General features: G+C 49.2%; 1 protein-coding gene across 1 annotated transcript in view; it reads left to right on the top strand.

The window, feature by feature from the left end:
- ADAM10 (ADAM metallopeptidase domain 10) overlaps positions 1-27,105 on the top strand; it is a 542,337-nt gene that overhangs the window by 338,275 nt on the left and 176,957 nt on the right. Inside the window, exon 5 of the mRNA XM_086959374.1 lies at positions 26,990-27,093. Within this exon, the coding sequence (XP_086815500.1) occupies positions 26,990-27,093 (104 nt within the window). The remainder of the gene's footprint in view (positions 1-26,989; positions 27,094-27,105) is intronic.

Here is a 27,105-nt window from a genome sequence, read left to right as displayed (position 1 = left end):
TTTTTTAACATTTTCTTTTACTATTTAGTTCAAGGGATACTCTTGGCCTTGTGCTGTGTAGGGAATTAAGTGAAGGGTGTGCCTACACGTTTCGACCTTCGTATTTGGACCTGGATAATAAGAAGGTCTTCCTCAGGGCTGGTGTGGTTTCATTTTGAAGGACGCTGTTGCTGTTTATAGTCTTCGGGCAAAGAGTGCAGGAAGTAATGGCCTGTAGTCAATCCCCGAGTTTTTTGTAAACTAAAATCATGTCACAACTTAACTCCGCTGATAGGCTCATCATGGGATCCAAACGCTACAACCACATCACACCAGATCTGAAATCTCTAAACTGGCTCGCTCTCGAGGCAAGAATTCAACAAAAATTGCCTGCATGACACACACAGCCTTACAATCCAACAACCCGAGGTACATTGCCCAAAAACTGAAGGTATCTGTCAGTGCTAAATCCTCAAGAAGCACTTTGTCCTTACTACTGAAGCCACAGAAATTTAAGAAGAAGAAAACTTATAATCGGGCCTTCTATGGCGCTGCTCCAAGAATATGGAAATCCCTACCTCCTGATATCCAAATTAATCCTTCACTGGTGTCTATCAAAAAAACAAGTGAAATTGTTATTGCTTAACAAATACCTGCTCTAGCTCACAGGACCTCAACTCATCGACTTTGACAATTCACACTGCCTATACTTACGATATGTCGCTCTGCACCATAGCTTGTTATGTTTCGAACTAGAGCAGGGGTCTCCAAACCGGTCCTGGAGGGCCGTATCCATGCCAGATTTTTAAAATTACTACAAGTATCTCAATGGGGATATCCAAAAAATCTGGCATGGATCCGGCCCTCCAGGAACGGTTTGGAGACCCCTGAACTTGAGGTTGTTCTTTACCCTGCCTTTGTACCACTGCTTCATGTACTGCTATTTTTACTATTATTGCTCATCATTGTCTGCTTTGCTTTTTTTCTCTCACCCTGTTAATGTGTAACGCGCTCACGCTCTGATACCCTTGTGGGTTATTTTCTAGCTATATAAAACTCTAAATAAATTGATGATGCGGACAGATTACTGATAAATGCGCAAGGCAGTGGAACCAAAAACAAAACATTTGCAGAAACAGGTCAAATGTCAGCCGGGTTAATAAAAGCCTACCAATGTTGAGTGGCTAAATGGAACAGATGTCTGAATATTTTGCAGTGGTGACCCAATTCGTCAAACACATATAAAATAGCACAGTTAGAAATAACATACCCCCACCTTATGTATAATTTAGGTATAATACATGGAAGGCTCGAATCCTAGCCTTAACATCTATGTCTAATTTACTTATTTTGTTAATGTTGTGGCATCTCTAGACACCTATTGTAAGAAAATGAATTCGCTTCTTAACTGTAGTAATTCATTAGTTGAGTTACGACCTCATAATTCCTTCTTCCTTGGCTAGCAGCCAAGGTGAAAGGCAAGTCAGGGAGCATCTTTGCATCTGCAATTTAAACAACAGAAACAAATTTGCCTTTTGATCTGTTTTTTTGAGAATTACCACTTATCAGCAGAAGCGAGAGCTTTATGACTTTTTTTTTTTTCACATACTAATTCTGAGACACATCCCTTTCTTAATCTGATTTATAATAATCTGATTCTCATGTATTTCTGCAACAAATTACTAGTTGCTATTTTGGTGTGCTTAATTTTTTTACTATAGATTCTGCTTTAATTATTCCACACATTTTTTTCATATGATGGAGCAAAATCCAGAGGATTTAAAAGGTCTGTTGGATGAATGATGATGTGGCTAGGTATAAGAAATAAAATACCCTCTGCATTACGTTAAAAGGATATTGCAGGTCACGTGGACTTCAGCCCAGTTTCTCTCTCGTCATTGAACTCCTCAGTAACGTGTAACGTCCTTATAATATAGGACAGGGGTACTTTATCACATATTTAATACATGGAAGCCTGCAATCCCTGTATAAAAAGCTATATCTAATTTGCTTATTAGTCTAGTTGTAACATTGCTAGTCTGTAATAAGGAAATGATGTAGCTGCCAAACTGAAATCCGTTATTACAGTTGAGTTGTGCAAACAGCTGCTACCAGAGTCCATAATTTGTGTTAAAGGCAGGTCAAGGAGAAGTACTAGGCCTGGGCAGTGAAGTCTGCTCCGTTCGCAGAGTTTTTTGTGCTCCGCGGAACTCACAGAGTTCCAAAAACTCTGCTCTGGCGAGCTAGTAAATTCCAACACTAGGAGACTTCCCCACGATCGTGGACGGTCGCTACTGCTCACTTTGAGAAAATTCCCATTCGCGTTGAGGAAGTGGCCGCTCGGGTAGTATTTCTACTCGAGCGGCAGAAAGAAGCCGAGACCTCATATGCTGCACGGGATGCTGTTCTTGCTTATTTTACAGCACAGAACAAACACCCGGCGCTAAAATCAGTGCGAATGTTGCGAGGTAAAGCACTCGACCGCTCATGGCACTCCTTGTATCTTGGGTGAACTCCGCCAAGACCTGAGAAGAACTTCGACTGCCATGTAAACTGTGAACTCGAGAACTAGATTTTCAGCCCTCGCGGGCTTCACTGTTACAGTCCTGCAATTGGTCCAATCCTGCCTCACCGACCGACAGCAGCTAATTCAGATAAGAGGTACAAGATCACTTATTTACCCAGTCACCTGCAGAGCCACCAGGGTTCCAGCCTGCCAGCCATCATTTCAACCTCTTTATGGAACCCTTAGTGGCAATTCTTTCAGCTCGTAATAAAAACCCTTCATTATGCTGACAATATCCAACTCTATCTCAAAATCTCCTTAACCAGTGACAAGCAGAGACTCGGAGCCTCCCTCAATGGCATCCAGATCTAGATATCCACAAACTAATGGATGCTCACACCCTTGAAGACCTAATTCCTCCAGTATCAACAGTGCAGAGCCTCTGATTCAGTTATGGCTTTCCAGCTGACACCTAATGGGTTTCACACCACAATTAACAGAACTGGCCAGATCCTCCTAATTCGCCTTCATCTTGAGTCTCTCACTCAAGAACACAATGCCATGAAGAAAAAAAAAACTCTTTCCCTGGAAAAAATAAACTTTTCTCCTAAGAAAAGACGTCAGAAGGACATTTCAAGCCCCACTTTTCTCCCATCTAGATGGAGGGAAGGCCCTGCTCAATTGCAACTAAGAGTTCAATCGCTCTCGCCTGAAAGACATCCTTCAGCAGAACTCAGCTTATCAAGCTGCTGACGAAATCTGGCCATATCACCCTTGATTTAAAAGATCTACACTGGACCCTTCTGTAAGCAGAGCTAATCTTCAAAATGCATTACTTGCAAGGCACTTGTTTATTCGGCTAACAAACTAGAGGCTAGCAGAAGAAAATAAGCTTTCTCAGCATACGCTCCCAGATCTGGAACAACATAATTTCCGACGTTGCAACAGCCCTCACTCCCCTGTACTTCAGGAAAAAAATAACTTGCCTCTTCAAGGAAAAGACCCTGAGGTAGATTTTCACTTTAGAAATACCAAACATGCATACTTATCTTACAAAGCCTTCAATATGGATGAGGAAATGCCTCCACACAAGTATTGGACTAATAGTCATAGCAATTAGTGCTTTCTGATGACTATCGGTCAAATCAGAAATGACTTTTCTAATTACAATGTGAGCTGTTCATCAGCTTTAAATATAGTTCCAGAAATGCTTACATTTTGACCATAACATGAGCTTTCCTTTTCCAAGCAAGCTGGACATTATACCATGAAACACATTTTCATTTTTGCATAAATAAACTCAGTTCCCACAATGACAATGCTTTTCTTTGTCAGTAGGTCTGGCTTATAACTAAAAGTTCCACTTGAGGCACTGATGAGAGTTTAGTGCCAACTTAGCCTACTCATCTAGAAGCAATGTGTTGGCCATGTTGGAGCAGTAAAAAAAATTATACACTATGCCTAATACGATTCCAAGATAGCTGTTCAGCAGGCCTTTCACTGGGTGGCCGTATTCAAAAGCTAAATTGTGTACTATATCACTGTTGAAATAATCAAATGTGCTAGGATAATGCTTCTAAAGATGGTAGCCATCTTGATATAGTAAGGCAATGATAAACTATGGGCATTATAATTTCAAGAAGTCTGCCCAGTTTAGGTATAGTGGCCACCTAGGATCAAGCACATACAGATAAAATGAGCGGCAAGCGATCAACTCACTGTCTGGAGGGTTGCAGGACAGTCTAAAAAAATGAAGAAATGAAAGTTAACTAATAAAAGGAAAACATTGAAATTTAAAGCATTGGCCACCTACCCAGACATGAAAGCGCACTCATTTTCAGGCATATGTGCACATGTGATCAGGTGAACTCACTGGGCAATAGAACCAATGGCAGATGGGGACTATTGCCCCATGCAATATGCTGTTATCAGAAGAAGCAGAAAGTGGATGTCTCCAACAGACAGGTCCATTGGCACTCTCTGTATGCATATTTATGTGGACTTGTTTATTTTTCTTTGCAACAGCAGCGTGGCATTAATTTTTTAAAAACAGCACCTGGCAGACAACTACACCTACCAGGAACTCCTAAGTAGGTCTAGCAAGTATTACAGTGCAGATCTTCTACCCCTAGGGTTTGTCAGAGGAAGCATCCTACACCAAAATCCTTGCTTACTGCGGTAATCTGCAAAACTCCAGTTAACAAAGTACCCGTTTACAGTGTAATGACAATCCGTCATTAAAGGCCTATTGGCTTTTATTTATACTTTTCATAATAAATGAGGTCTAATCCTAGTAAGCAGATCCGGAGTATACCTTTGAACAGTGGCTTGTCACCATAGTAAAGTGTATGGTACAATGTGGAGTGGCAACCACCATGATGGTCCTGGGGTAAAGCCAATAGGTTACTCAGAACTGGTTTGTTTACTGTAAGAGTTAAAAATCTAAATCCCAGTGGATGGAGGTCAGTGCTACTTCTCATGGTCAGTCATTGGACGAGAAATTGCGGCTGTCCTTGCAAAAAAATCCATATTTGCAAAGTGCGAACTACTCACCCTTACGGGTCTCAAGGCGCTGGGGGCCATTGTGGAAATTAAGTGACCTATTAACCAGATTTACATGGTGCTGAGCTGAGCTACCGCCAGAGCCGGGGATCGAGCCGTGAGCCCTGTGCTCCGAAGTCAGCTACCATGGCCGCTGCCCCACACCTCTCCACTCAAGAAGCAATGGCGTTCTCAGGAGGTCCTTCCAAGGAAATGCTTAATGAAATTCCAGAAGGATGATTACATTTTTGCTTACACCAGATTTTGACATCACTGAATGAATAAGTCATGAGTAGTAAGTTGTCTTTTAAGGACATTCGTTTAGACACTAATCTGCAGATGTCGATGGTTGCTCCAGAATTAATTCAAGCACTCAAGCGGTGATAAGATGCACATTTGGAAATGTCATACAGCTTTGAAGAATTGCTGGATGGCCGCAGAAGCTCCTTAAATGTGTTAAAATGATTGTTTCAATTGTGTGCGGAATTGCAAACCCGCTCTTGGTTGTATACGGAAGATAATAATTGACGTGCTGCCTTTTTTGGCCTGTGATCTATAAGATTGGCACATTGGGAGGGGGGGGGAGCAGACCACAACTATATTTTATTTGAAAAAGGCCGCTTTATTGGAACAGGTGCACAATAACAATTAAAAACTCCTCGGCCAATACCTTACAAAACTAAACCTGACTAAATAAAAACACTTTACCTAAACCCTGTCACCCCTCCCCCACCCCTAACAATTTTTCGAACCTGCCCCTACCCGTACATTACAACATTACAAAATACAAACACTATAATTCAACGCATAAACATTTAAACCTACAAAATCCAAACCATCTGTTACACAAAAATCCCCTGCCTGCCCCTTGACCACTTTACGCTCATCCAACCTCTGTAACTACCCCAACAATCAACCTGCCTAAACAGTCCCTGTCGATGACCCAACTTTAAAATAAACAACCAAAAACTCAGCCAACCCTGGCAAACAACTAATTCCCGCCACCCAGAAAGCCGGGGGGGGGGGGGGGGAGAAACTACCCCCCCTTTTCTGCCCCCCAACAAAAGTAACTCAGTTTTGCCTCTCTCGAGCGTTCCTGGACATTCAAACACCTGGATAAAACTTCTCGAACCTCCAGCAAATAAAGGTCTATACCCATTCTGGATAAGTGGACCCCATCGCCCCTAAAAAACTCTACTGACTCAAACCGAATATCTTTGAGTCACTCTCCCAAAACCTAGACTCCTACAAAACCGTGAAATTTCCAAATTCAACTTTCTGCGTGCCTGGTCAATTGCCCTGGGATTTAGAGCACCCCTCCAAACTCTCTGCGGCACCAGCTCCGTCCACAAAACGTGGCAACCCGACCACTGCTCCTTCAAAAGAGCCAGGTCTCCCTTCATAGCACCACTCCTTTGACCCCACAGAGATAATTTTCCCCCAAGTGTATTAACAAAACATCCGGGCACTGGCCCCCAACAAGCCACCTATTCAAAGCAGGTACCAATTCTTTCCACAACATCCCACCCTTTCCCTTTCATTAAAAAAACGATTCTCCAAAATAAGAACGGCAAGCTTGAACATGGGCCCATTTGACGAAAGAATGCCCCACTATCCAGATGGTAAATTCCGATGAGCGAGGGCCCGCTACTGAACCTGTAACAAGAAAAACAAAATGAGATTTAAGGCAAAGAGGATGACGCCAGCACTTCTTCCGCAGTACCTCTCACATAGCGCTGAAAACAGTTTGATGACCAGCTCCCCAACCTCATAATGTACCCCCTAGACCAGCCCTGATTGCAGGCTTCCGTTGCCGCCCCAATTCTAAACGAATGGGTCCCAAACTGTGCCCCATCCAAACCAATGTTCTTCAATGCCTTATGCAGCACCATGCGTAGCTGATAATCTATTATCCGGCTCCCATCAACGTGAAGAAAAACCCTGCCACTCCCCTCCCGACAAATTCTTCCAACGCGTAGCCCAATTTAATGGGCATGTCAATACAGGGGATGCCGCCTCCAGCCAGACACCTTTCCCTATACTTCTCTGGTCCGTCTTTGAGCTGGCCAACCAAATATGAACCCCCTGCTCCGCGAAAGACTTATTGCCAAGTGATACCCTTCCTTGACCTGGAACCTAGAAGTTCGGAGACCCTGAAAGCCCCAAAGAACATCCAAACCATAAGGGTAGAAAATAGACATGACTCAAAACTGTCCCTACAAACAACCAGTAAGGCTTCCAACAAATGCGCTAAGGTCTGCCATGACAAAGGCCTACGAACTGAACGCTCCCTACCCCAACCTTCCAACATCCGCTACCCCCCCTCCCCTGCGGAAGGGGAGTAGCCCCACAGCAGTTTCCCCATGAAAGAGACACCCGCCAACTTCCCTGCGATGGTGACTTTTGAAAGGCCTTTCTCCATGAGGTCCAACATAAACTGTATCACATCTTCTGATCGCCTCCATCCCTCCTCCCGGCGATATGCACCTGACGCTATGAATTCTCTCCATGCTAGCGCATATGCTGCATGTGTAGAAGTGGACAAGGAACCTACAACCAGCTGTATGACCCTACGTTGCCTACATACCACAGATTTTCCGGCATTGGGGTCGGTGTCTTGTCCGCCTCCTTGGCCAGCCCGTGGAATTTCTCCCACTGCCAACGAGACAAAGCATCTGCAATGTCATTGTCCACGCTGGGGATGTGGAGCGCCCTGAACGCAATATCATGACAAAGGCACCCAAGCACAAACACCCTCAACAATTTCAAAATCTGTTCATCTCTTGCCGACTGCCTGTTGAAGATTTCCACTACAGCCATGTTGTCAATTCAAAATAAAACGTTCTTATGTGCCAGTTCCTCACCCCACAACCTCAAAGCCACTAGCACCGGAAACCGCTCCAAAAAGGCAATGCTCCTCCCACCATCCTTCCACTGTTCAGGCCACTTCTCTGCGCACCACTTATTCTGCCAGTATATGCCAAAACCATCACTGCCTGCCGCATCTGAGAAAATCTGCACATCCCACTGAAAATCATTGTCCCTGGCCATTAAATGAATGCAGAAACACCTTCCACATCCGTAAATCTTTCTTGACCCCAGCGGACAAACGGACATGATGGTGAGGTAAGTAATGTCCTGCCAATGCTCGTCCCAATCTCCTACAGAAGGTTCTCCCTGCTCTGACCACCCTGCAGGCAAAATTGAGATGGTCCAACAAAACCTGGATGTCCCTCACCATCACTTTGGGCCTTGCCAACCTCTCCTCTAACAAGTTCAACATCTTTTCTTTCTTATCCGCGGGTAACCGTGCCCTCATCTCCACTGAGTCAAATTTGATTCCCAGAAAGGACATATTCATACATGGGCTCATTATTTTCTCAGGCTCCAAAGGCACTCTCAACTCTCCCATGAGCTCATGGAATTTGTCCAGTGCTACCTGGCACTCCGCGGAGCCCGGGGAGCTGACAGCTGAAACACTCGAACAAAGCACAAGCCATTGAACAACCCATCAGTAATGCCTTATCCACAGACCATTTACCTTCAAATTGGATTCCCAAAAGACTCCAATCATCCGGGTGGACAGGAAGCTAATGAAATGCGGATTTTATATCGCATTTCGCCATTTCTGCAGTTGCGCCCGCGGTCACAACTAGTGACATAGCAACGTCAACTGAGGAATAGGACACTGAGACTGCCTCCTCATCAATAAAATCATTGACCGAAGATCCCTCAGGCCACGATAGGTGTTGTATCAGTCTGTACTGGCCCACTTCTTTTTTAAGGACTACCCCGATTGGTGAAACGATCAAATCTTCAACTGGCCAATCATCAAAAGGACCTGCCATCCTTCCTTATCCAATTTGTCCTGCACGATTGAACTATGCTCCTGTGCTACTTTCAAATTCCGTGCCACCGTCTCCCCCGTGGACCACTGTGACCCAAATGAAAACCCTCATCAAAACCTTCCAACAGTAACTGTCTGGATTCCAAGTTCCCATACCCCTGCAACCCCTTCGCCAAAGCTTCCTGTTTAATTGGTGTAGGAGCCCTTTGGCCCAGATCCCTGAGACCCCTTACCCCCCTTACTCCCCTTACGCCCCTTGCCACCTTGGAATTGCTGAGGGGGCCAGAGGTGCTAGTGCCTGCCTGTTGCCACTGCTGGCCTCCCTGCTGCTTGACTCCCCAACACTTAACCAAGGGATGTTTCTTCCCACACTGGGAGCACTCGTGTCTGAACCTACAATATTCCCTTGTGCACAAGCCTTTATTGAAATCCCAGCATGCCCCTGATCGTGATTGTGTAGCTGTTGTACTCCCCACCCCTCCCCTGGGCCGGTAAACCAATAACAAGCCGCTAGCTGTAAATATAGTCTTGTCCCCCACCGGTGCACCCATGGTGTGTTGCCACAGATCAGTATCCAACTCCCTCCTTTTCACCTCCGGATCCCAGGCCATACGGGCCCGAAACTCTTCATCATACTGCGCCCAAGCATACCCACTACCTGTAATTTGTGCCTTCCATAGGACATCCATAGATTTGAAAACGGCCACGCAGCGCTCGGGGAATTTTTCGCAATAAACGCTGGCATATATCAAAAATGCCGCCATCCAATTCTCAATCGTTAACGGCACTTTGGGTCGTTTAGCCAACTCATACTCCTCTTCCTTGGACCCCTCTTTGGACCTCACTTCCCTATGCAGCAACTAGCAACTCCACATATTCCCCTTTCCAAATGCGCTCTTTAGTAGTTGGCATCAAATGAGCGCCCAGAGGCTTTGTCACGCCCATGTAGGGCAGTTTTTTAAACTTCAGCTCCTTGCTCTGTAAAGGCTCCTTACTTTGCACTTCCGGTTCTGTATTCATACCACTCTCCTCTTTTGTGCTTGATGCCACCACTTCACCAGTCCCCACAACTTGATCTTTAACAAATTTACCCTTATGGAGCTTACCACCCAGCTCTTCCCGGAAGTCCTCACCCCCTGTTCCCACTGACACCATTTGTGGTTTGGCCCGTGGGACAGCATTCTCACCTGGGTCTAACAAGGCTGCCCGACCAGGCGCCAATCTCCCACTTGCTCAACTGGGTCCACCATCGAGGAGCCCTCACCGAGGGGCCGCGCTCTCTTCTGGATCTCAACGACACTGCCCTCCTGGGCTGCACCACCTCCTGTGCCTGTAAAACACATGAGAAGGCACCGCCCCCTCCTCATTGTCCCTCCATTCCCCTTCCTCGGGGCTATCCTCATCTTAATCCAATACCACTGCTTCCTTGATCTGTAGAGGATATGTATCAACATCAACACAACAGGGTTTTCCAAACCCCACCTTGCTTGAACCAGCCCTAGCGGCCCTTGACTTCAATCCTGGTGGGGGAGCCAACTGTACACGCCGATACTCCCCCCTACGTTGATCCTGCTGAAATTTTTTGTCCGATGGCCATGCTGACCACCGAGTCCTGCTTGATGTTGGGGCCAGCGAGGTCGCGCCTGACCTTCATATGCTGGCCGCACCGGGATCCCCCGCTGGTACGGAATGTGCCGCGCAAGGCTCCCTCCCTCCCTCCCTCCCTCCCTCCCTCCCTTCCTTCTCTTCGGCACAACTGGGCCGCACTTCGCCCTACCGAGTCCGCTGTCCAGCGACGCTCCTAACCCTGAAAAGAAAAAGTTTGGTCTGATGTGCTGGGACCTCCAAAAACCCTTTCTGGCCTGCTTTCCTGTCTATCCATAAGTGTGATCTCCCTCACCTGAAACGCGCCCTGCCCTAGGCACGATGGTCTTGACGTCCCCACCCTCTGCATCCCCACTCCACTCAAACATTGCCCCCCTCCCACCCTGACACCACCACCAGAGCTCACCCTCCCACTTTCCTGCCCCTGACCTTCCTACCCCACTTCTGCCAAAAGCATTCCGGGGGGGCTACAAAATTCACTGCATCCCCTGACAGCCCTCCCACTTCCATAAAAGCTCCCATTGCTCTCTCTCGCTCCCGTGTCCTGCCTCAAAACCACCTCAGGAGAATGCCGCCCTCCCCAGCCCCCAACCTGCGTCCACTCGCCATCCACAGCAGAGATACCACCCCTGGAAAATACCCCCCCCTAGGAGAATGGGAAGGAGAGAAAAGGAGGGGGCTAAATGCATCCCTCCCCCCACAGCCTGCAAACCCAACCAAGCCCACCATCCCTAACGTGCTCTGAAGAAGAAGAAAGTGCACCAGAAATAGCCCTCCCCTGCATGGCCCCCCTGACCACAACACCAACTTCATCCAACTGCCCAAAAGTTAAAGAAGGAGAAAAAAGCCTAAACTGCTCCCCCCCCCCTCTTCCCCCCCCCCCCTTCCCACCCCCCCCCCCCTCCCCACCGGCTAGAACTAATGTGCCCCCTCATCACAGGCAAAGGAGCGATATAATCCTGCTGGTCCGCTTCCTCCGCCCGTGTGTGCTGTGGAGCCAAGCCGGCCTCCTGACCAAAACCACCTTCCCGCCTCCTAGCACACACTGCCAACATCCCTTGGGCGGCAGACAACGAGGCCGAACGCCTTTTACTGCCGTGCCTGCGCTTTCCTCTCCGCGCGGGGGCAGACAAAGCCTCTGACCTTCAATAAGCGCCGCAGCCGGCTCCCCCACCGACACAGCCGCTGCACTCTCCTCCGGCGCCCCCTCTCGCCCGCAGGCCCTCCCGCGCTCACCTCAAAACCGGGGGACTCAATGCTGGGCTACCCATGAAGCGCCAGGGCCGCCTTTCTTGTACGCGGGCGGCCCCCCTCAGTCGCTGGATTCAACCGAGGCCGTTTGGGCGACAGCAGCAACCGCCGCTGCTACGCCCGCGGCAGCCCACCGATGTCCCCGATTCATATCCAACCGCCAGCTTCACTCAAAAGCCTAATCGCTTTGAGCACTCTCACATCTTCTGCTGCCATAACTATGAATTTATAAACTCGCTAGAAAGATGAAAAATGAGCTGACTAACCAAAACATTTTACCATAACTAAAGGTCCCTGCCACCAGGTCACCAAACCTAAAATGGTGGCTGGGAGCAGTATACAATTAGGCTGCAAAAGACAAGCCCAAAAAACAAAATGCCCGGTTGATGGACAGCTGACCCCTCCCCCCTTCCCAAACCACCCTGGGGGTGGGGGGGGGTGGGGGGGGGCAGGGATCTCCCTGCGGTCAGCAACCTCCCCTAAGTCCCCCCCAAACATCAAGGGCCAAAATACCCAGTATATATCCATACATTTCAATTTATTTTGGAACTGATTCCTTTATAACTTACCAACCTAACCACTGCATACCAATCAGATCATGAAAAAGAAAACATTGTTTTTAGGTTAGCGTCGTTCATATTCTGGAGGTTACTGTGTTTGGGGTTGCACGCTTTTCTTATAGTTCTAGTATTCAGCCCTCATTTTATTTCCCAGCAGGCTTGTCTGTCTTTTTTCGCTCGTTTCCCTTCTATCAGTGCAATAAATTCTCCCATTTGACATTACTTGAGCACTGGGACTCCAGAGGGGTCTGGCATGAATGAACTGGCAGCACAGGTGAGTGGGGCAAGAGGAAACGCACTGAGATAATGCGTTGAAATAATGCATTATCTTTAGGACCAGAATTCCAAGAAAAATGCTATTTATTAAATTGTTTAATTAACATCTGTTAGTTGAAGCAAGATCAACAGTTCAATGTCCCTTTAAGAAAACAAGCAGATTGCAATCGGGCGAGCCTGGCACGTTCAGTCCATTCTGAGCAAGGGCATCATGGCCGTGAACTGGGAGAGATTCCAGCTTCCCATTTCTTGATCTTTAATTATTTGGTCCAGGTCTTGCTGGTCTCTGCCACTGAGAACATTTTGATGCCATTTTGCTGTTGATGATGTGTTGCCCACCTGGGGGTGTCGTGCTTCAGAGGATGGAAACACTGGCCTCTTAAATGGTCTGTTGAAGGGGAGTGCGTGGATAAGGAAAAGGAATGAGACGTGGGCCATAAAATCTAATTTAGCAAAGCTAGAAGCATCCTTGTTTTCACATTTCAACTTGGTTTCATTCAACACTCCCAATCTGTAGTGCTCTGTGCAGAGGGTGCTGGGACAGAATGTTGGACTGTTCTGGTAATAAACAGGTTAACAGTGGGCCTTCGACTCCTCCTGAAAGGTGACCAGCGCATTTCTGCACCCTGACGTCACATCAAGCCTCATACGTCATCACAGAAGAAACAAAGCGGGTCTGGCGTGTGGCACAGTAAGGCTACGCCTAACTTAGAAACAACCTAAACAAATTGCCAGTACTGTGCAATGATTTTGAAGTTTTATTGAAGAGCTACTGATTGCTCTTACAATGAATGACCACTCTTTCAGTCAAAACAATTTGATGAAAATTTATTATTTTAAAATAATAAATTTTCATCAAATTGTTTTGACTGAAAGAGTGGTCATTCATTGTAAGAGCAATCAGTAGCTCTTCAATAAAACTTCAAAATCATTGCACAGTACTGGCAATTTGTTTAGTTTGTTTCATACGTCATCACGGCTGATAATGTGCTGTATTTGTTTTATTGCACTTTTAAAGTGCAGCATTCCACCTTGTAATATATACATATATATTGGTTTTGCCTTTAATAAAAGCAATGCAAGGATTTCATAGCACACACCAAGCGTCCAAAATTATTATTGAGTCTCCGTAGTGCGATTAAACTTTTTTATGAGCTTTTCCTGGCGTTATCGAGCCTATTTGGAGTAAGCGAACGAACTGCAGATATATTAAAAAATGTCTGTGCAAGCATTTGTTTTTGGGAAGAGCTTTGTATGCCTTTAATAATGTTTTTATTGCTGTTGTGGTGTTGACTGTCCGTATTTATCAACCCAATAGATTAGTTGAATAGCTAACAGAATTTGTGTTAGAAATACAAGTACTGGTTTAAACTATTACACAAACTTCCAGTTTCACGTTGCATGTAGGCAAGCTCCTGAGCTACCCTATTTGTTTACTTTAATTTGTCGTTGCATTTTCATAACCACAATAAGACAGGCATCGTTTTTCTGTTAAAAAGGGCTAAAATTAATTTGCAGCTCTATTTTGGTGGCTGAAATTAATATCTAGGAAGAAGTTCAATCCTCGCAATAAGTTTATTATCGTTCTAGTTAATGTCCATTTTCTGTCCGAGGGAATGCAGCTCCCTCGCCCAGCATTTTCCTTTCTGACAATGACTCTAGTTTTTTTTTTTTTTAAATAAAGCAAAAGTATCTTTGTGTCCCTGCATATTTTGCCACCTTTTTGTGCTTTGTCCACATTTTGTCTTTTGACTCTTGCCCTACGTGTTGGCCATTACGGCTCAGTGCCTTGGTCAGGTTTATCCTGGTGTTGATAGCCCTGCCTATAGTTCACTCATTCCAAGCGTCACACTAGTGAATGTGAATAGTATATTCTGACCAGTTAGATGGGATCATGGCACCCTCTTTATGGGTTTCTTTAGCATCAGAAACCTATCAAGACCATAGACGGACGAGGGATCTGTAGGTTTTTTACGGTTCCCTTCACTTGATAAGTGTGTGATAACAGGAAGGAGGCCCCTGTCATGACCTTGATGCTAAAAAAAAAACAATAGTAAGGGTTCCATGACACAACCTAACATGGCAGAAAAAGCACTTCGCTATTCGTATTCCTTGGTGTGCCGCTTGGAGGAGCGAACTATAGCCAGGGACACCAACAGCAGTATACCCTGACGAAGGCTACGGACCTGTATGCCCATGAAAAATGGCTGAAACACGTAGGCAAGATATGAATGAGCGGGGCTCATTATATCACAGACAAAATCCATGCAACTCCTTTTTAGGTTTCGCTGGGGAACGGAGCCGTTAGGCTCCGCCTCCAGAGAAATCTTATGTTTCTTAGTGTGTACTCTTAGTCCCTCCCTCTGTTTCATTGGCTAGCTCCATAAATGGAGCCTAGCCATTGGACGAGGGGCCTGTCCGTCAATGCCGGACCAGACACGGGGGCGTTCCCGAGATTCTTTGGCTTTTGCCGACGTCACGCGACGTCAGCCGAAAGCCGGGAACGCCCCCGAGTCTCCTCCGGCCGGGCCGTGCTTGCTGCTGTCCTGGGCATCGTGAGTGTTTTTCCCCGGCACGTTTCCCGCCTCCCTCCCGCCGTTCGTGTTCTCTCCCGCCCCCCTCACGCCCCCTGTGTCCTCTCCCGCCCCCTCCCGCCGTCCGTGTCCTCTCCCACCACCCCCCCCTGTCTTCGTAGGTGCTTGTTACAACTTCCGTTTCTGTGTGCACTGCAGGGTGAGGAGGAGGACCTCTCTGCTGAGCCATGGGAAAGCTGCAGGAAGGGACAAGCCTTTCACCGGCGCCCGTACCACCGGAGGCGTTAGGAAACCTGCTACTTCCGTACGAGTATTACTATCTGGAATAGAAAGAAGCGAAAAATAAAGCGATCGTTTGGCTGTGAACCTGCTCGCATGGGAAGTGTTTATTTTTCTTTCCTAAAGGGGAAGCTGGTCTGAGGCCTACATAGACAGACGGAGGATAGGATCCCTTTACCATCCCTGTTAACAGCATCAGCGGGAATATGGCTTGAAAACGTCCTAAAGTCTTGCTTTTACATTTTTTTTAAACTGGAAGGATGGACGAGAATCTGTGAGCGCTGCCAGCCGTTAATAGTGACCCCCTCGCGTGCGTGTGGTTGTTAAGTGGCTCGTCTCCTGTGTTTAGCTGCTCTGCTTTCACCCCTCCCTCTTCCTCTCTCCCATGCTGGATGTGTCCAGGCCCCCGGAAGCAGCAGCTCCTCGTCCTCCCTGCGGCCGATGAACATGGGGGACTACTATGACCCGGAACACCCTATTGAGTAAGTATTTGCACCGGTGTGGCTGTTTCTGTCTTTCCCCTGCTTATTTACTTAACCCTCCGCAGTCTGAAACAACAGTTTACGACGTGTTCCCGGCACTTCTCCCTCAGAAAATAACGTGCATGTGTGTGTTTTTGTGGGCTGCGGCAATCATGCGGATGGTACATCCGCCTTGCCTAAAATCTGTCACCATGTTAAACAACCTCGCTGTGCTGTTCCGTGTGTAGTTTGTTAGCGACGCATGTTTTTATGCTTACATTTTACAAAATGAACGTTTTTATAAATATTTTTGAATTGACATATATTTTGTTTTGGTGATTGGTGGCCGTACCTAATTTAATAGTAGTAAACACCCCGGTCTCACAAGTTTACCAAAATGAAGAAAACCCACGGCGGTAGTACTTTATTTTGTGGTGATTTTAAATGAACCGTCGTACGTAGGATTTCATTTCCTTCTCCTTAGACCTGTGGCAGTTGGGCATTATTAACAGTTTTGTTATGTGATCTTCAATGCCGTTTTTAACCCTTTTTGACGGTGGCCGCGGTGTACTACCCCCATTGGTTTTATCTGGTTTGAGGAGCATGTTTGCAGTCTCCATTTTAGTTACTAGATATTGAACTGTTAAGGAAAAGATACGATTGTCGGTAGACCAGCGGCCTCATTCCCCCCCACGTAAATGGAAATATTTATTTTTGACAGACCCGTGACCTCCACACGGTCACTATTTTGTCAACGCTGCGCCGACGTCGCCTGAGAAACGCGGCCTACGTGAGGCCTGCACAAAGCTCCGGATCCTCGGACTCGCGTTAGCAGGTCTGCCGGAGGAGGGTTTAGTTAAAAGCGAGGCGAAGAAACAGGGTTTTCCCTCCGCGTTTCTACGCGGTTACCGTCTTTCTTAACCGAAATGCCTCTCTGCTTTCGAACCCTGGCGCAATTTATGCCGGGAATTTTTCTTGAAAATATTATTTTTTTAATATTTTTGCCTGTAGTGTCCATCTGTCTGTGTGCCTGTAGTGTCCGTCTGTCTGTGTGCCTGTAGTGTCTGTCTGTCTGTGTGCCTGTAGTGTCCCGCTGTCTGTGCGCCTGCAGTGTCCATCTGTCTGATTGCAATGTCCGTCTATCTGTGTGCCTGCGGTGATCGGCTGTCTGCCTGCCTGCAGTGTCCGTGGTCCGTCTGTCTGTGTGTGTGCCTGCAGTGTCCGTCTGTCTGTGTGCGTGCAATGTCAGCCTGTCTGTGTGTCTGCAGTGTCCGAGGTCCGTCTGTCTGTCTGTGTGCCTCCAGTGTCCGTCTATCTGTGTGCCTGCAGTCTGTCGGTCTGTGTGCCTGCAGTGTCTAAGGTCCGTCTTTCTGTGTGCGTGCTGCAATGTCAGCCTGTCTGTTCGTTCCCCCAGCAAAAAAAAGTGAGCAACCACTGTCAAGGAAACCACAGTGTCATGGAGCAGCCCCTCTCCTATCTGTTCCTTCCTTCAACAAATCTCGCACAGGGTGAAACGCCGAAGATGCACCACTCTGTGCCAGCAGGAATAAGAGGACTTTGCAAACAGCAAAAAAAAATGGAGCACATTAAAACTTGGCTGCGCAGCCATGTAAGAGGCAGGGCATGTCTGCGCTTGTGCAAAGTAGTATATTATAACCAGCCACGTAAGAGGGCCGATCTGCGCTTGCGCAGAGTCCCCATCTCCAGACCTCACACGCGTCACCCAGCATCACAGGCACTGGTCACGCTCGAACCCACGCCATCTTAAACCTTTGCACCTAGGATCTCCGTGCAAACCAGAGCGCTCCACAGCCCGGGGATGAAGTGCTGTGTAAATGTCACAGTGCAGTACATAGTACATGGTATAGGCCAATTCTACTACAGTACCTGCTTCAGTGCACACTTGCACTGAGAGCAACTGCTGTGCTGTGAGAGCTGTGTGGGCTGTGAGAGCTGTGAGAGCTGTGTGGGCTGTGAGAGCTGTGTGGGCTGTGAGAGCTGTGAGGGCTGTGAGAGCTGTGTGGGCTGTGAGAGCTGTGAGGGCTGTGAGAGCTGTGAGGGCTGTGAGGGCTGTGAGGGCTGTGAGGGCTGTGAGGGCTGTGAGGGCTGTGAGGGCTGTGTGGGCTGTGTGGGCTGTGTGGGCTGTGTGGGCTGTGTGGGCTGTGAAGGCTGTGTGGGCTGTGAGGGCTGTGTGGGCTGTGAGGGCTGTGAGGGCTGTGTGGGCTGTGTGAGCTGTGAGGGCTGTGTGGGCTGAGAGCTGTGAGGGCTGTGTGGGCTGTGTGGGCTGAGCTGTGTGGGCTGAGAGAGCTGAGAGCTGTGTTGGGCTGAGAGCTGTGTGGGCTGTGTTGGGCTGAGAGCTGTGTGGGCTGTGTTGGGCTGAGAGCTGTGTGGGCTGTGTTGGGCTGAGAGCTGTGTGGGCTGTGTCGGCTGAGAGCTGTGTGGGCTGAGAGAGCTGTGTGGGCTGTGAGCTGTTGGCAATATAAATAACAATGCCATTTATTTATAAGTAAAAAAAAAAAAGTCATGAGCAATGCCAATAACTCTAACTTTTCCAAAGGCGAAACCATTGCATTGTAAATGCTTGTTAATCATTTCTGGGGTACTCTAAAAATAACTTTGGGTATACTCCAATTGGAATTTCCCCTTTATTAGCAATCTTTCTGGATCCCTGCAGTTATCAGTCAATTTTATCTGAACTCCCAGACATCGGTTGAGTCCACCAAGGTGTTTGCGTCTACCTTGGTGTCGATAGGTGATGAAGCATGCTACAATAACTGGGTGAGGTGGCCTGTACATATACCTACAGCTGATTTATGACTACAAATTAAGTGTCCTTCGTGATCACCCAAGCACCTTTGGTGTGATATGTCCTGGTCTGTTATAAAGTGTGATGTTGTGAGGTATGTTCTGAAGGGTTGGGAGGTTTGTTGTGCGATGTAGAGTTTAATAGTGTTGTGTAGTGTATGGTAAGGATATTTTTGAAGGATGGGATAAAGGGAAGGAATGCAGTATGTCTGGTGTGTTAAGGGTGTGTGTGTGAGGTTTTTGCAGCAGTGCTTTGAGTTTACCAGTGAAAATAAAGAACGAATACAAAATCCACTATGGCAAAAAAACGAATGCCACTTTGGAAGTGTTTCAGAAAAGAGAAATGCGCACACTTTTATTCCCTGGTGTAAACATTCTTTTAAAATGGCAGCGTGGGCGGGTGTGGTCAAGATGGCAGAGTGAGCAGCCGTACTGCTCCGGAGCTCCTGCCGACGGCCTGATTCAGCATCGGCTATCTTGCCGCAACAGCTACAGTTACCCTGATTTTGTCGTGGGACTGGCCCGGTGCCATACAGGAGTGAACGCGGCGCACCGAGAGGGTCCGGGTGGACTGAATTGACCCGGGTGGCGGGCTGCCCACCAGCTGCTGTGAATCCAGTGAGGCCTACCTCAGTCAAAAAAGGTCGGGTGTCAGCGACGCTGCTCACGGCTTCCCGAATCAAGGTACCCAGAGATCAGGGAAAGAAGCGACAGACTGGGCTGCGGAGGCTCCGCTGGGAGCGAACTGGCGATACCCCTTGCAGGCTAGAGACGACGGTGCTGTGGCGGAGCTGGGCCGGGCCGCCATCTTGTGCAGACTCCCGCGGCGCCGAGCTAGACCGCTGACGGGGGCAGCCTGTGTTGTGGCCTGCGGCCATTGGGGACCCGCAGGGAGCCAGGGGTGACACCTGAGCTGGCTTCCCTCGCGATCAGGCGGACTGCCTTGCCCTGGTGTCCCTTGCTGGCGGTGCAAGGCAGAGAAGAAGCGGGACTGCCATTTTGAGGCAGACGATCTGAGTCGGGACGGATGGACACAGCGGTATGGGTGAGTGGAGCGGCAAAGGCCTGAATGACCCGCTTTCCCGCCGAAGGACAGAGGGAGGATTGCGGCGCCCCCGGCCATCCCCGGAGCAAGACAGCGCAGGGGAGTTAGCCAGCTGAGACGGGACTGAGGATTAGGGGGGCGCCGAGGACACCAAAGGGGGGCTAGATCGGGGTTTGTGCATGCCGGCCTTGACCCACGCAGAGGCAGCTTTACATACATTGCCAGGATATAGTTCCCTCCGATCGGGAGGCGGCAGGGTAGTGCCCCGGGATAGAGCCTGCGGCGATTTCAGACAAGGCTTTGGGTGGCCATGGTCGGAGCGGGGTGCGACTCCCCCCTCTTGGACTTTGCGAAGGCCCAGCGCTGCGCCAGGGAGCCGGAGGTTTCCAGGGAGGCCTGCTGGAGCGCCGACTGAGTGTTCACGGAGCGCCACCCGAGAAGGCGGTGGGCGAGCTGCCACGAGCAGACTGGTGTCGGTGTCGGGGGTCTGGTGCCCGGGGGACTCACTACGCCCGTAGGGCCCGGAGAACCACCGGGGCCAAGGACGCGGATCTCGGCTGTGGGTGGGAGCAAACTGCGCCGCGGCTCATCGCCATGGGGGGTTGTGGCATGGACAGATCAGACCCGGTGCCCCCGGTAACAGATTGCTCTGTCAGGGCTTGGTGCTCCACAGGAGGTGAGATTAGGTGGCAACCAGAGGAAGGAAAGACTGGGCCGCCATTTTGCGAAAAGCCCACACCTCCCAGATGGCTGCAGGTAACGGCGTGGACCCAGGGACATTGTTGGTGAGTGGGGAGCCCAGACTTACATTGCATGGGGAGCAGCAGGTGCCAGGGGGCTACGGACCGCTCAATTGGAGTGCAGACGAGAGGAGGGCACGGAGTTTAAAGAGGATACACAACCGGATCGGATGCTTGGTTTCCTGGCTGGTGCTTCGCTGGCTGGTGGACGATCAGGAGGGAGTAAAGTGTACTAGACGGCGATGAGGTCTAGCGTGCCTCTACTAGTCAGGGGGTGAGGCTGCGTGGACTCCAACTTAGGCCGGGAGGCTACCTGAAGTTGTGAGAAGCTGCTCTGCGTGGTTCCCCTCTTGGATTGCCGCCTCTGGTCTGTGCGGTTGCCATTGGTGCCGGAAGTGGGGAGGCTGGACTGTGCCCAGAGCACAGGGCGGTAACAAGGTCCCCATATATTTCTAGCTCACCCGGGCTTACTGCCTCCTTCGTGGACCGGGGAAGTCCCCAACCAGGGTCAGCCGACGAGAGGAAGTCTACGACGGCGACAAGGAGGGACCTCCCTAGACACACTTGCACTTAGCCGGAGAGCGACATGTCCGCCTCCAGAAACAGGAAAGAAAAGACCATTAAAGACTTGCATGTTAAAGCGCAATCGGACCCCATGGCATCCACCATAGCAGCAGGGTCCTCTGGCCCAAAGCCAGGGAAGAAAGATGGCATGGAACCGATCACTAAGGCGTTCCTCAAATCCATGTTTGCCGCTCTAAGAGACGACATTCACACCCTCAAGCAAGAGTTCGCATCAGAAATTCGAGAGGTCAGACAAGAGGTGGACGGCATTGAAGAGGGTCGCTGATTTGGAAAGTAAAAGCGATGGGAAAGACGTGGAGATAGCGACTCTCCAACAGGATATCCTCCGGATCCATGACCAACAGGTGGACCTCCAAGCCCATGTCGAGGACCTGGAAAACCGGTCCAGGCACCACAATATATGCATCAGAGGGGTGAAGGTGGATGAGGACTTGAAGGATCTCTTCTCCTACTATAGAGAACTTTTCAATCACATCCTGGGCAGGCCGCTGGAGACTGAGCTGAGAGTACACTGAGCGCACAGAGTGGGGCCACCGATAGCACCGTCGGCCCCGTCCGCCGGACATCCTAGTCTGTGTTGAAGACATTCGCACCAAAGAGGCCTTCCTCCAAAAAGCGTGGCAGCTGCACCCTCTGCAGTTTCGGGGACACTCCCCTATGCTTTATCAAGACTTATCCACCCTAACCCTGCAGCAGAGAAGAACCTTCAAACCTATCACTGTGCACCTCCAACAGCGCAATATCCCCTATAGCTGGGGCCACCCGTTCCGGCTGGCGTTCCGTATAGATAATAAGCTATACCAACTGCGTTCTCTGTCGGAGGCTAGCAAGCTGCTGGGTGTCGACCTGCCGGAGTCGGAGGGTGGAGACGAGGATTCCAAAGAGGAGACTGATGACTCCAGACCCCGATGGCGCCGTCTTAGGAAACCCCGAGCCGCCGAAGTAATGGAGGGCAGAAGGTCAGCCTGGGAGGCGGCTTCTACTGATCTTTCCAGCACCCAGCCCAGCTAACTCTGGCCTTATGCCTGGCCGATTGTTTGATTTCCTACGGCCCAGGCTGTTGGCGGGAGGGAGGGGTATTCTTGTTGGTGACCCACCCCGATATTCTTTCACTGATCAACCATTGTTGATGGACTATGTGGTATTGCTTTCTTTTGTTTCCTTCACATGTTTTGTAGTTTGGAAATTGTTGGGGGGGTTGGGGGAGGGTGTCCAGTGCTCCTCGTTCGCCTTTTATCTAGTGCAAGCATCACTCCATACGTAAGGGCTGCCCTTCCATATCTAGAAATTGCCTACATTAGCGGTACCAATCGTAGCGCCCCCGGTACAAACATTTTCCTGTTGATTGAGTATGCCTGCTTCCACCCTTAGGATTCTTACCCTCAATGTGAGGGGCCTTAACAATCCAGTAAAGCGCAAGGCGATATTTTCATGTTTAGAGAACACACAAGCTGACTTATGTTTACTACAGGAGACCCATTTGCTGACGCGCGACTGTCATAGGCTGCGGTCCCGCAGGTTCCCCATCCAGTACTTCTCCGCCTGCTCTACCAAGACGGCTGGGGTGGCGATTTTTAATGACACAGCGGTTCAAGGGGGAGGTATTTCAAAAGGGTGCCGAGATTAAGGGGAGGCTCCTGACATACCGCTTCGCCTTATGCGGCCTGACGTTCACAGTTGGCTCCCTGTATGCCCCGAATGAAGGCCAGGAGAAGTTCCTACAGACTGCTCTTACTGAAGCCACTGCCACAGCCACTCCGGACCGTAACATTATCCTGGGGGGTGACTTAAACCTTGTGTTTGACAACCTTTTGGGGAATCCAGTCAACGCACTCATCAAGCAGGTGCACTATCGGCAGAGAGACACAGGCGATTACATGACTTAGGCTTACACAACCTTTGGCGCAGTTTTCATCCCACGGATAGGGAATACTCTTATTACTCTAATGCGCACAAAACCTACGCAAGACCGGACCATCTGCTGGCTTCTGCCCCAGTATGCGGGTTTACGACCACAGTCGAGATGGGTGTAGCCTCACTTTCGGACCATGCGCCGGTAATCGTCACTCTCACCCTTCCACCCACATCGCGCCCATCCAGGGTATGGCGTCTTAGGGACACACTTACACAGGACTGATGTTGTGAAGCGTATACAAAGCACCATTACTGACTACCTTTCTCATAATGCGAACCCAGAAACGACCCTTGCAACCCAGTAGGCAGTGCTGAAGGCGGTGGTTAGGGGGGAATTTATTGCCCTCTTGGCTGCCGACAATAGGGAACGCCAGTGTAAGCGTGATGAACTTACACAGCGCGTTCGGGAACTAGAACAAATGCACCAAAGGACCAGAGCCCCAAGAGTGTGGCGACAGCTTAAGACTATACGCCATCAGTTGGCGGCGCTAGACCAAGATAGAGCGCAGTATGCAGCCTTAAGATTGAGACACGCTTACTACACTGGGGGGGGACAGGTACGGGCGCCTGTTGGCCAATAGACTGCGGGAGGTTCGACAGCAACAAGGAGTCAAGGAGATTGTCAGTACAGACGGGACTTGCGTATCTGAGGACGCTGAGATAGCGGATACCTTCCGCGAATTTTATGCTACTCTTTACGCTGGGAGCCCAGCTGACAGCTCTGCGGGAGTTTACTTTTTAGACTTGGTTTCCCTGTCCCCTCTGACAGCATCCCAGACCGAACACCCGGATAGAAACATCCAAATGGAAGAGGTCATTGCCGCTATTTCTCGCCTAAAGCTGGCGAAAGCCCCAGGGCCGGATGGCTTGCCCCACTCCTCACCCAACAGTTTAACTCATTTGCTGAACAAGGAGCAATACCGAGAGACCATTTAGGAGCCTCCATAGCAGTTATTCCTGAACCTGGGAAGGATAGAACTAAATGCGGGGCGTATCGCCTGATCTCCCTTCTCAATTTTGACCTGAAGCTGAAAGCAGAGATTCTGGCCTCTCGACTAGCCCCTCACATTCCCGGCCTCATTGACGGATCAGGTGGGTTTTATACCTGAACGCCAAACGTCGGAGAACACCAAGCGCGTTCTCCACCTCATAGAGAAAGCTACTCACATGCCCTGGGAATATATGATGCTGACCATCGATGCCGAGAAGGCGTTCGATCGCTTCCATTGGCCCTATTTGGAGCAATTGTCTGAGAGGGTGGGGGTACGTGAGAAATTTTGCACCTTTATTTTTAATTGCTACCAATTCCCAATGGCTGCGGTCAGAGTGAATGGATATACCTCTGCTAGTTTTTCCATTGAGAGAGGCACGAGGCCGGGGTGCCCACTATTGCGTCTTCTCTTTGCCCTGTGCATGGAGGCCCTGGCCTAGAAAATGCGGCAGAACCCGGCAATTGAAGGGATCAAGTTTGGCGGCTATATCCACAAAATCAATTTATATGCTGATGATGTACTATTCTTACTAACTAACCCGAAGACCGCCTTACCAGCGCACATGGCAGACCTAGACGCCTTTGCCCGGGTGGCTGGATTAAAAATGAACATGGACAAATCGATCGCCTTGGATCTCTCGTTGTCCCCTACCACCCGGGAGTACCTGCAGAGAATGTTCCCCATTCAATGGGCGACGGACACCGTCCCATATTTGGGGATACAACTGGCCTCCTCACTCCCTGCTATGGTTGCCACCAATTACGCCATCCTTCGTGGGAAAATCCGACGCGAGGTTGGCCGATGAAAGCACTACCCTCTTTCCTGGTTAGGCAGGATCGCAGCGGTTAAAATGTCTATTCTACCCCAGATTCTCTACCTCTCAGATCGCCTGTCGGCTGGATCCGACAGACGCAGTCAGAGTTGGCCCAGTTTATCTGGAATGGCCGGAAGCCGCGGATGCGGAGAGCACTAGTGACACTTGTGCCAGAGATGAGAGGACTGGGAATCCCAAATCTCCAACTGTACTTTCAAGCGCCTCAATTGCGATACTTCGTTGAATGGAGTAGATGGGAATCAGAGAAACATTGGCTGTTTCAAAACCAAGCCGTGGCGGGAAGACCATTACAGGAAATTCCCTTCCTGCGCAAGCCCCACAGGCCCCCCAACCTGTATGCCTCGCACATAACCCGGGTTCCTCTTGAGGTGTGGGACACCACCAAGATCTCCCATGACCTTACAACCTTCCCGTCTCCCTTCACCCCGTTGGTCGACAACCCCGACTTCACCCCGGGTGCAGATGGAGCGGCTTTTGCACACTGGAGGCCTGCTGGTTGTCAGTCTTTGTATCACATGTATGGAGCGGAGGAGGTTGTTCCCTTTTGCCAATTTAGGCAGGAGTACGGCTTCCCGGAGACTGAATGACTAAGAGATCTACAGGTAAGGCATTGGGTACTACACCCGCAGGTCCACGCTAGCGCAGGCAGACTATTATCCTCATACGAGAGATGGCTCATCACCCGCAAGACAGGCGCCAAACTCATCTCTGACCTCTACGAGATGTTACAGACCAAGCAGGTGTACACACATAATCCAGGCAGCGAGCGATGGGAGAGGGAATTGGGCAGGACTCTCAGCCACAAAGAATGGTGGGAGATCTACTATAGAACTAGACACTCTGCATACCACATGGGGCTCACAGAGACATTCACGAAAGTTGCGACATATTGGTATTATACCCCAGACAGACTACTTGCGATAGACCGCAACCGAGAGGCGACATGCTGGCGTGGCTGTGGCCCGATTGGCAATCTGGTGTACCTGTTGTGGGAATGCATGCACATTCAGTCTTATTGGGCTCAAGTGTTAGATTACATAGATAAGCACTTTGAGATGGAAATCCTGCGCTTCCCAGCGTACGTGCTACTGGGTCTCCCTAATCCCTGACTTACCCTCTAAAATCCCGCAGAGGCAGACAGCTATTGCACTAGGTTCGGCGGTTCAAAATATCCTTACACATTGGCGTACCCCCACTGTACCCTCATTTTTTTAGGATGGCTTCACCGATTATGGCACGTGCTCGGGATGGAGAAACTGTTACTATGGCGGGAGAGAGGGATCCACATATGACGACCTGTGGCAGCCATTTCTCTCACTCTTGGCCACAGAATTCCGAGAAGTCACATGTCCCTGATATCTTAGACTGTTACGTCCCACAGAACCACGGCAGACAGACTGTTAAATAGGTAACTGAGAGCTTGGCATAGGTGGGATGAGGCATGGGGGGGTTAGCGTGGGGAAGGGAGCACTGGACGGGAGGAGGGCGGGGGGTACCTGGGATTGGAAGGGGTTTCTTTTGTTTTCTTTTCCCTTTGCTTGTCTTTTCTGTTTCATGTTTAAATTCAATAAAGATATTTGAACCATAAAAATGGCAGTGGCCTCCTGAGCCTCCATTTGCACGAACCCTTCCGTCAGCAGACGGGGGGGGGGGGGCGGGGGGAGGGGGGAGGTGTGTGCCTCGGTATCTTGGATTGAATTTAGCACTTCGGCGTTGACATGGACAGTGTGACCCCTACTCGGTGTGGCACGTGCATGGTGACGAGCATCGTCGGTTATTTATTCTTTTTGTGCCACTCCAAAGCAAAGCGGACAGCAGAGCTGCAGCTGGTCATGTACTTTGATAAGAATGCACGCGGGTCATTAATTGTGAACTACATTCCTACGAGAAGGAGGCCCTTTACCAGTCTGAAGCCCATCATAGACCTATGCTAAAACGCGCTTTGCTTACCGGATTGAAGGTTTTACACCTGTAATATTTTACAGCCCTGTCAGGAAACGCGTTCAGCACGCGGGGTGCTTGTGTTCACGGTGTTGACCTGTTAAAATATTTAATTGTATTTGAATCCCCAGAATTTAAGTTGTAAAATGATTCATAAATAAAAAAAATCAATTTCTAAAAAAAAAAAAAAAAAAAAGTAATTGCTTCTATCTGTAATATGTTTTTTTTGTTAATTAAGTTTAATTTAGGTAAGGTCCGTTCTTGTGCTCATAATAGACATATTTGCATTTCAGAATACCCGCACAAGTACGGGCCGCAGGGAGGCTGCGCGGACCACTCCGTGTTTGAGAGGATGAAGAAGTACCAGATGTCTGGCGCACAAGACCCCGTGACGCAGGTACCCCCGAGC

Source organism: Lissotriton vulgaris, chromosome 2_2 (assembly GCF_964263255.1).
Source record: "Lissotriton vulgaris chromosome 2_2, aLisVul1.2, whole genome shotgun sequence".
NCBI lineage: Eukaryota > Metazoa > Chordata > Amphibia > Caudata > Salamandridae > Lissotriton > Lissotriton vulgaris.
The sequence above is the reverse complement of the archived record's forward strand: the minus strand, read 5'-3'. Positions and strand labels throughout refer to the sequence as shown.